The 11,463-nt window shown below is 35.8% G+C and overlaps 1 protein-coding gene across 1 annotated transcript; it reads right to left on the bottom strand.

The window, feature by feature from the left end:
• Positions 1 to 2,038: 2,038 nt before the first annotated feature.
• LOC109098405 (ensconsin-like) lies at positions 2,039 to 3,214 on the bottom strand. Its single transcript, XM_042754606.1, has 3 exons — positions 3,083 to 3,214; positions 2,763 to 2,850; positions 2,039 to 2,654 (listed from the first exon to the last, which is right to left on the bottom strand). The coding sequence occupies exons 1-3, from the start codon at positions 3,154 to 3,156 to the stop codon at positions 2,256 to 2,258; spliced, it is 561 nt and encodes a 186-aa protein (XP_042610540.1). The 5' UTR covers positions 3,157 to 3,214; the 3' UTR covers positions 2,039 to 2,255.
• Between the last annotated feature and the right edge of the window lie 8,249 nt (positions 3,215 to 11,463).

The raw sequence follows: 11,463 nt of genomic DNA, 5'->3' as shown, positions 1-11,463 counted from the left end.
CTATTTCAGACTGAGAAAACCTGTCATTCACTTTTTTAACACAGTCTTCCACTCGTGTCTCGAGTGTTGTGACTTGATCTATTAATTGTCTCAATTGTTCTGCTATGGAAGCATTTGGGATGAGCTCAGATCTTTCTTCCATTTCAGGAGGAGGTGGTGGGAAAGGATCAACCTCATTAATATCCTTTTGTCTATTAATTGTCTCAATTGTTCTGCTATGGTCAATGTATAACTCACTGAATGTGTTAATGAGTTCTTTGGTTGGTTCTCTTCTAACTACAAATGGTTCAGTGCTGAAGTCCTGAATGGGCTCGTACTCATCCCCTGTCTCAGAGTGTTGGCTTGCCATATCCTCACCTGCTTAAACAGCCAAAAAATGCAAAACTCCCCGTATGGGCCACCAAACTATAACCGTCTCATGTTTCTCTAACACAAAACTAGTTCTATAACTTAATTAAGGGGGAGTCAGTTTGCCTAACAACAGTTTAATAGGGAAAATATGCTTACCAAATGTGTCAATTATTCTTTTATACACCCATGAAAACAAAAATAAATATCACCACACAAAAAAAAAATTACAAGAAAAAGACAATCAATCACATTATACAAAACAATGTAATGGATAGGTGCATTGCAGAAAATGGGCATTAGGTTGCACAGTTCAGTAATGTGAAAAAGTGGGTGTGTGCGAGAGTCTTATCCGAGGGTATAAAGTTCATCAAACAATGTCCAATGTTGAAGTTGTCCCTTAGCCGACTTAATAATCCAACTATGGCGATGAATTCACTCCAAACAAAAAAGTTCTCAAGCTCCAGACACTTCCCAATAAGGTATAGCCATAAGTAAGCCAAAAATCCACAAGCCTACATCCATCTGGGCTTTAAATCCATATTTAGCTCGCAACATTCATTGTTAAAGTCACCGATAAAGGGTCCTTCTAAAATACATACAAATAAACTGTATCAATCTTTTAGTATCAAACCCAACACAACTTTAATTGCTCAGCATATATCAACCCACATGATCAATATTCTTTTACTGTCTATTCAGGGTCTGCATCCTCCTTAGGATCCTTCCTACCCGGTTGAAGGAGGAGGGGTCCTCTGACGACCGCAAAACCCGGAAGTCGGTGTTTGTGAATTTGGACAGCCTACCCTTCTTTCAGTTCCCTCCCTTACCTGCTGCTCATATCCTGTCGCCTAGCAACCGTGACAGCGCTAAGCAAGAAGCGGGAAAATGGACAAACAAAGAGTTATTCTCCTCATTTTAATTCTTTTGGAAGAAATAAAGCAATTAAATAAATTAAATACTTTATTTGCTCGTTGTCGGAGAGTTTTTTTTATATCAGACTACAAGACAGTCATATCCAGGTAAGCCATTATAACCTATTTTTATTTATGTTTTTAAGTATTCTGCTAATTTCCCCTACAAATTCATTGAGCCGAAGCATAAACTTTAGCTTGTTTTGTCAGAGAAACTCTATCTATCTATCTATCTATCTATCTATCTATCTAAATAATGATATATATTATAAATATATATATATATAAATACATATATATACACACACATACACATATATATATATATATATATATATATATATATATATATATATATAATATGTATATAATTATTCATGTAATATGTACAATGTGCATTGTATTAAAAAAAATAATTGGAGTTTTGATATTTAAATTTGTCTTAAGGTAGAATAATGATTTTATCTGTTAAACACTTATTCTAATGTACTAATTATATTATGTATTTGTTCTCTACTTTTCCTTAACCAGACCAGACACCGTTACTGCAGGATTAACCTGAGTGTCCCAGTTTTGGACCGTTTCTTCAGCCAGGAAGATCCCCGACCAGACTTTCGGCTGAGCAGGGAGTCTCTGGCAGTGTTGCAGAACCTCCTGAACCAGGAGAGAAGACATGGGTGGGGTGCTACAATAGAGACCCTGGTTTTTCTCTTCTGGTTGGCCTGTGGAGCATCCTACAGGGTGGTCTCAAGAGTGTTTGGGATGTATGTTCTGTATGTTCTTGAATTTTGTTACCTCAATTTTGTTTTCTGAATGTTATTAAATAATTATACACTTAATTTTCTTTACAAATGTTCCTTTTACTTTGAAAAGTATGGAAAATAAAAAAGAAATACAATGAATGAGAAGTATTTCTTTCAAACAATTTATTTCAAAAAACTGAAGCTAACAATGGAAAAAATGTAATCCCTCCCACCCCAAGAAAAAAAAAAATTATTTGGGGACCCAACGCTCCAGAATGGAGAAGAGCCTGTCCATCCTCTCCCTGCTCTCCTGTGCCCTCATCTCTTCAGCCTGTGCTCTCCTCTCTTCAGCCTCTCTCTGCTGCCTCATGTCCTCCCTGATGAGGTCTAACAGCTCCTGGTCACTGTCCCTTCTCCTCTTCTTCGCTGCTGGCTGCCTATCTCCTTCCCTCTCTTCTTCCTCTCTCTCCTCTTGGTCACTCACTGCTGCACTTGGCCCTGGAGTGTCCATAGGGATGGAGGCAATAAGGACAGGGGGGCAAATTGAAGGCCTTTGTCCTAAAACCTCATCCATTTGGACAAACCAGGGCCAAGTAGCAGCAGTGGGCTTCCCACTCACTCCCTCTCCTGACCCTGGATACTTGCATTCCTAAAGACAAGTAAAAATCTAAACTGTTCACAAAACATGTAAACTTAAACCTAGGATTTTTTTTAACTGTTACTAACAAAAAATATTATTTTCTATATATGGACATACTTTATATTTCTTTTTTAAATTGTCCCACTTTTTCTTTGCTTGGGCTGGTGTCACTTTACCAGACAGGCCCATCTTCTCCAAAACTATCCTAATGTAGGAGAAAAAGAGAAAATATTGGAATTGTGTTAATCACAGATATCAAAACGACAATTGTGGAACAATACTGTACAGAATTATACTACAAAAGGACAAAACAAGAGAAGAAAATGTTTCAGCTGTTTAATGACTGCAGGAAATGTTATCTGTACTGCACAAAACAAAAAAGAAACAAAACTGCCTTGATATTACAATGGGATTTCTAAATAGATTTATTCCTGTACCTCCATCCCACAGTGGCAGAGTTCTCTGCTCCGGTGAAGAGCTCATCGTTCTCTCCCCGGAGCTTTATAAACATTTCTGTCTGCTCTTTCGTTCCTAGAAGCGTTAAAAACAACTTCAATCACTAACAAATTAGCTGTGTGTCAGGGGATATTCACACAGGCAGTAAGGAAGAAGCTAGTTTACGAAGGTAATGGTTTAATGTTTTTTTTTTTTACATATAAACATACAAATGTAAAAAAAAATGCTTAACGCTAAAACAAAATGCCTAACTAGACAACCAATGAAAAAATATATTTTTTTGAAAAGCCAGTTTTTAAAAAACTTACATCGAAAAGCATACTCCGCTACCGCTCGCTTCGTCCGCCATTACGCTCTGCCGAAAAGAATTATGGGATAGGTAGGACGGGAAAGGATCCACCACACCCATCCTTCCAATTCGGGGAAAAGGAGGACGTATTTGTGGGCCGCATTTGAAGGATCCTACGAATTTGGACAGCCTTCGTCGCGGCGCTGTGACGTAACATCCTTCAAATGCGTACTCCGAAGGATGTAGACCCTGAATTTGGACACAGCCAATGTCTTGGCAACAAACATCATTAACAGACAAGTTTTTAGATAACAGGAAAGAAAACACATCCTTACTTTAAGCTGAGCTTGAAATGAAACATTTCCCAACCAGGCACAAATGCAGTCAAGCCATGCTTTCTGCTACCGCTTTTCTGCTAACTTCTTCTTCTTCTTTCTGGAGTTTTTCTTGGCAGCTGGCACAAAACGAAAAGGTACATTACCGCCACCAACTGGTATGGAGTGTGGATCTGAATGACTACTACTTATTTTATTCAAAACAAAATAATACTAAATAGAATAAACAAAACAAAACAAAATCAACAAAACAAAAATTAAGACTCAAATCTTTTCAATCATATTGATTATTCTAAGATAATGAAAAACAATTCCATAGCACTTATCTCTTGAGTTTTTTTCTAAGAATTTCTTCTAAATCAAAATTTATTCTTTCCATTTTAAGGTTTCGGATCATTTCCCACCTTTTTCCCTCATATTTCTTACAGTGCACCATGATGTGTTCTATTGTCTCTTGTTGCCCACAGTATTCACATCTTCCGGTGTTATGTTTACCTATTTTAAATAAAGTGCTGTTTAACCCTGTGTGCCCAAATCTAAGTCTAGATATAATTGTCTCTTCTCTCCTTTTCCTTCTTGCACATCTCATTTCTCCCACTCTCCTCTGAATTTTGTAAAACCACCGTCCTTTCCTCTCTTCCTCCCACTGCTTTTGCCACCTTTTCTTCAACTTCTGTTTAATAATACTCTTTATTTCCATCTTACTGATGTTAACTGTCACATCGATGTATTCTCTTTTTGTGGCATCCTTTGCAGCCTTATCTGCCATTTCCTGCTAACTTTCTCTACTGCAGCACCTTTACTTAAGGAGCTAATTTAGGTGCCATAGCACCCCTAGCAGTAAGGAGGAAAACTGCAGACAAAATACTTAGTAACAGGCTTGTCTGTTACACAATTACCGATGACCAATACCGTGACCTTAAATACCCTAGTGTGCAGAGTGTAAGTCAGACAACTTTAGTTCTTAGTATAATGTTTACGGTTATTATGCACAGGGTAAGTGAAATATAAATATTATTAAGATGGATGTGTCTACTGCACACTAACAAACCTAGGTAATCTAACTAAAATAAAATATATACCTGTGTTTAGTCTTAAAATTTCACAATCAGTGCTACACTGCGATGATTCTACATAATATTTGTTCAAAGTCCCATGGACATGCTTTGAAAATGCATTGAGTTTTCAGTGTGTTAATGTAATTTCCACTGAAACAGGAAGTTATGGACAATATTGTTTCATTCATGTCACATCCCAGTAAAGCTGTAGGTGACAGCCATAGTTGAATTAAAAATCAAGCCTAATAAGATTCTACCTTTAAATTTCATATGAAACTCTTAGTACAGCAAAGTAGTTATTGTTATTAAAGCTGATAATGTGTCATTTGAAAAGCAGAGGTGTTCTCTTTTCTAAAACATCTATTATGAGTGCATGATGATTTCAGATGGAAAACTGTTATGTGTTAATGCTTCATTATTTATACAACACAACGTTGATTACAACTCATAGGCTATCTGCACAAAATGCCCCGAATGCAGAAGTGAACATGTCTGTGCGTCTCTGAATTAACTTTTTTTGTAACCTCCGTGAAGTTGGCCCCCCACCCAATGCAAAACGTCAGCAAAATAGTCTCAATCGTTTGTGATCCGTTTTGCTGGTTTGTGCTGTAAACATTTTTGTTTGTGCTGCTTTGGTATTTTAGATATTACAATAATATTTATAGGTCAATCTGAGGTCACTCAGCCCCTCTTACATACTCCAAATTCACCCAAATAGACTCGTTTGTTTGTGCTTCGTTTGCAGTAACGGAGTACATTTACTTGAGTACAGTACTTAAGTACAATTTTGAGGGATTTGTACTTTACTCAGAGTATCATTTTTGGGGAGTACTCATGACTTTACTCAAGTACATTTGAGAGGCAAATATTGTACTCTTTACTCCGCTACATTTCTATCCATAACCGTAAGTACCCGTTACTTCTTTGGCCCCGTCCACACGGAGACGGAGCTTACCCCAATCCGATCTTTTTTTTTTATCTCGTCTTAAGAAATATCCGCGTCCACACGACGCCAGACCAGTATGTGGCGCTGTAATTCTGCCACAGAGATACACCAAAAACGGAGAAGACTTGGACTATGCTCATAAACCTTGCGCGTGGCTCATAAACGTGGATGGAACAATACATTTATTAATCTGTGTTAATGTTAGTTAATAAAATGACAATCGTTCAGTGTTTGTTCATGTTTTTGTTGCTATTATGTGACGTAACGGTGTCTGATTAGGGCGAGATGGGCTAATGACTTCATCATTTCAGAAAATATACGGATTCGCCGTCCAGACGAAAACCCAAAGGCGGCGTTTTCAAATGTATCCACTCTGGGACCCGGTAAAAAAATTGTGCCACGGAGCGATGGAAAAATCTCGGAAATGTATTGTTTCCCTCTCAAACGTGATTGGATTGTGCAGGCACCACTGATAGGGACACAGCCTATCAGCAATCACATTCAGCTATCCGCCAAAGACTTCATGACATTTGATTGAATTGAAGAACAGTACACACACACACACAGAGAGTTGTCACACATAGATTGTGTGTGTGAGAATGGTGTTATTCAGCTGAAAGTATTTTCTCCTGCCTTTGCCTGTATGTCTGTGAGAGGAAGGGGCTTAATACTGTCACTCAAATTAGCTGAATTTTATTTTTCCTTCTTTGTACGCTGACCTAAACACAGCTGATTAGCTGATTTTCTTAAATCATTATTATTTTCTCTTCTATGCTACGTGTATAACACGGTCAGGTTCATAGGTGTCAGAACATTGCTATATTGCCTTCTTTTCTGGTTTAGGTTTATTGATTTGTTTGATGAAAAAACAGAGAAACTCACATGTACACACAATTCTTAGCTGAATTTTCTTTTCTGATATTACACATTAATGTAAGCTGAGCATTTGCTTTGATGTTCTTGAGTATGCGGTGTGTTTAACACAGTCAGGTTCAAATGTGGGTGCAAAAATTCCATTAAAACTCTAGGAGAGGTTTGTCAGAGCGTTGCCATTGTGCGCAAGTGAGAAATGTTAAATAAAGCAACATGGTAAAAATGATGACAATGACTTGATTTTACTTTCAATTCCTTTAACATTCTCCAAGGTATTAACATTAAAAATGTTTCATAACTCCATGTAGGACGTTTCTGTACATAAATGTAAGCACTGTGGCAGTAGTAATGCAATATTTAGAAAATGTACTCTTGTACTCTTGATACTCAAGTACTTTTAAAAACAAGTACTTCATTACTTTTACTTAAGTAGACATCTCATTTTTGAGTTTATCTTGCGATTCTGAGTTTATTCGTTACTGTACTTAAGTTCATTTTTCAAGTATCTGTACTTTACTGGAGTAGTTTTATTTTAAGTAACTTTTACTTTTACTTCACTACATTCCAAAGCATAAGATCGTACTTTTTACTTCACTACATTTCATAAAACATATCGTTACTCCTTATAATATATCACATGCTCTGAGATGCAGAAGCGGTGTCTGATTCAAGAACGAACTGATTCTTTTCAATGAACCTTTTAAATCGGTTCGCAAATCGCACTAAACGATTCATTCACGAATTAGAATGATCTGATTGCAGCTGTTCTCGAGTCTACAACTCACTGATTCAAATGAACAGTTTAGTGCGAGTCTCTAGTGAACTCAATTCACAACCGGGAGATCTTGTGAGCGCGCGACTGATGCTGCTATAAGTAAGTTACTAATGTCGAATTTTGAGATTAATTATTGTAACTGAAAATCATATTTAGGTCAAAATTGTCAGTTGTTTGTGAACTAAACCTTCTGTAAAGGGTGATCTATTTAAGCCCACTGAAATGCTTGAATGCAAACACATCAGCATCTGTGCCTCTTAGATAAAAAAAAACAAAACATTAAATTAACACAGATTAAATAAAATAACTAATGCATGTTCAAATTCCCGCTGCCATAACATTAACAGTTGTATTAAAATGTTACGCATTTATCCCTATGTGACGTTTGTTTTTATATTGTTTATCAACACTATAAACGTTTATATTGTTTGAATTAACCACCCAAGTAGACAGATATGAATGTTTATTCATAACCGTACTGAAAATAAGTAAATATTGGTAGCTGATGCTAACTGTCTAGCTAACAAGCTTGCTGGTGCTAAGTTGAGGTTATTTTTAAAAATAAAGTCAAAATATTTGTATTCAACCACCTAGATATATTATATCTGGGGGGAAGGCTATGATGTTCAGAACATGGTAACTACAGTAATTATCAAAGTGGGAAGTGATGCCCTCTGGGAGTATTTGGCCAGGAGTGTTTTTACACCACAGACAAGGTTTGAGAAAATGTTCTTCCTAACTTCAGGCCTTATTCTCATGTCATATATAACTGTGATGTTCTTCAAAACAACAAACTTTAAACCACTTTTTTTCTTACTGGTGAAAATCTGATGATCAAATTTGACCCTGGAGCACAAAAGCAGTCTGAAGTCGCTAGGTTATATTTGTAGCAATAGCCAAAAATACATTGTATGTGTCAAAATGATTAATTTTTCTTTTATGGCAAAAATCATTAGGATATTAAGTAAAGATCATGTTCCATGAAGATATTTTCTAAATTTCCTACTGTAAATATATAAAAACTTATTTTTTGATTAGTAATATTCATTGCTAAGAATTCATTTAGACAAGTTTAAAGGTGATTTTCTCAGTGTTTTGATTTTTTTGCACCCTCAGATTCCAGATTTTCCAATAGGATATCATCCTTTCCTAACAAACAAAACATCAATGGAAAGCTTATTTAATCAGCTTTCGGATGATGCCTAAATCTCAATTTCAAAAAATTGACCCTTATGGTTTTGTGGTCCAGGGTCACAAATCGGTTTTCTTTCAGGTACATCGCAGTGTAAGCTTCACAGTGAACATTACTACATCACTCTTGTCAGCATAGTCCATATCAACAACAAAAATATATCTTGACTCCATGTAGTGGTTATTTTGAGAAAATTCCAGGTATTTTGAGCAGTAGGATTATAAAAAAAAAATGTGCTAATATAAAATTAAGTAGCCAGCCTATATAAAATTGCAAAATAAATCTATCTATCAGTACTTTTTTACTTAAGTTCATAAAAAAAAAAATCGAGTACTTTTGTACTTTCACTCGAGTAAAATTGAAAAAGGAGTACTTTTACTGGAGTATTATTTTATTATACGTATCTGTACTTTTACTCAAGTACTTGATTTGTGTACTTCGTCCACCACTGCAAGTTTTTTTGTAGTACTTGATTTGTGTACTTCGTCCACCACTGCATATTGCACTGTAGGTTATTGAAGTAATAAAGCTGTGTACTCTGTCCGCCTCTGTTCGTTTGTGCTGGTTTGGTTTTTAAAATATTAGACATTGAATTATAGGTGATGATGTCACTCAGCCCCCGACATACTCCAAATTCACCCAAAACAGGTTCAATCGTTTGTGCTTCGTTTGTGCTGGTTTGTGCCAGTAAAAGTTTCATTTGTGCTGCTTTGGGTTTAAAAATATTAGATAATGAATTATAGGCGATGACGTCACTCAAACCCCCACATGCTCCAAATTCACCAAAAATAATCTTCTTAGTTTATGTTTAATTTGTGGCGTCAAAATGTTCGTTTGTGATGCTTCGGTTTTTTAGATATTTTTAGTGATCATTCTGAGGTCATGCTCTAAATTTACCCCAAATAATCTTGTTTGTTTTTTGTTTGTTTGTGCTGGTAATATTTTCGTTTTTGCTACTGTGTTTTTTTTTTTTTTTAAGATTTTTTTCCTAGTCAACTAGTCCCATGTTAATATTAAATTGATTAATATAATAACCTATTAAACCATCCTTTAATATATAGGCATTTATAGCCTATTCCATGCTCAAGCGCGAATAAAGCTTGCCGCAAAGAACTAAGATTTTTTTTGATTGAATGCATTGGGAAAAAAAGAAGACATTGTAATTATTTATTACTTATTACTATTAGAACTACATCTCTGCCTGTGTGCTAGATCATTGATGGGGAGCTGGGCAATTAATAGTGAATATGACTAAAATAGGGTATTATTATTATTTTTATATGAATGATAAAATCGCTATATAGGCGCATTTCAAATGTTTATGAAGAGTGTGGGAGTATTATCGCGCTTACTATGGAGGCGCCCATGTAATCCCTCAGAATTGTTAATTTTTTTCCTGCAGAAAGAATTTTTTTGGATGTGCTTTCTGTCATCTATGCAGTCTCCGTGATTGGAGCACGTCACAACAATGAACCGGCTCACAGACAAGAAATAAATCTATATAAATCTTGAAAGTTCTACTATAAAAAAAAAAAATTCAAATAAAAAACAAATCTTCTCTAATTATGTGGTCGTATGAAAAGGTGCATTTCTCTGCATTATTACGCACTAATAATTAACATCTATAGGCACTAATTTCATCTATTAGTCCATTAGTGGAGATGGCCATCAGCGTTGGCATTTGGCAACTTCATCTCTGCAGCCGACACTGACTGAGAAAGCACAAGTTTAGTAATAAATAATTACAATGTCTTCTTTTTCCCCTATGCATTCAATCAATACTTTCGCCAGTGCTTTGCGGCAAGCTTTATGCGCGCTTGAGCATGGAATAGACTATAAATGCCTATATATTAAAGGATGGGTTAATAGGTTATTATATTAATCAATTTAATATAAACATGGGATTAGTTGACTAGGAAAAAAACTTTAAAAAAACACAGTAGCAAAAACGAAAATATTACCAGCACAAACAAAGCACAAACAAACAAGATTATTTGGGGTAAATTTGGAGCATGTGGGAGGCTGAGTGACCTCAGAATGATCACTAAATATTATTTTAATATCTAAAAGACTGAAGCAGCACAAAAAATATAATAAAAAATAAATTTAAAAAATACAGCATAAACAAAGAGGATTATTTGGGGTAAATTTGGAGCATGACCTCAGAATGATCACTAAAAATATCTAAAAAACCTAAGCATCACAAACGAACATTTTGACGGCACAAATGAAACATAAACAAAGAAGATTATTTTGGGTGTATTTGGAGCATGTGTGGGGTTGAGTAACGTCATCATCTATAATTCATTATCTAATATTTTAAAAACCAAAGCAGCACAAATGAAACTTTAACCTGCACAAACGAAGCACAAACAAACGAGACAATTTGGGGTAAATTTGGAGCATGTGGGGTGCTGAGTGACATCAGAAAATGACCACAAAACATTATTTTGGTTTTTTAAATGCATAAGCAGCACAAACAAATGTTTTTACACGGCACAAACCAGCACAAACGGAGCACAAAAAAACAAGACCACTTTCATGAATTTGGAGCATGTACGGGGCTGAGTGACGTCATCGCCTATAATTCAATGTTAATTTGGAATATTTTAAAAACCGAAGCAGCACAAACAAAACTTTTACCGGCACAAACCAGCACAAACGAAGCACAAAAGATTGAATCTGTTTTGGGTCAATTTGGAGTATGTGGGGGGCTGAGTGACGTCATCACCTATAATTCAATGTCTAATTTTGGAAAAACCAAAAAAAAAGCAGCACAAACGAAACCTTTACCGGCACAAACCAGCACAAACGAAGCACTAACAAACGAGTCTATTTGGGTGAATTTGGAGTATGTAAGAGGGGCTGAGTGACCTCAGATTGGCCTATAAATA

This window comes from Cyprinus carpio, unplaced genomic scaffold (assembly GCF_018340385.1).
Source record: "Cyprinus carpio isolate SPL01 unplaced genomic scaffold, ASM1834038v1 S000006557, whole genome shotgun sequence".
In the NCBI taxonomy this organism is placed as follows: domain Eukaryota; kingdom Metazoa; phylum Chordata; class Actinopteri; order Cypriniformes; family Cyprinidae; genus Cyprinus; species Cyprinus carpio.
This window is presented reverse-complemented; position numbering and strand designations above follow the sequence as displayed.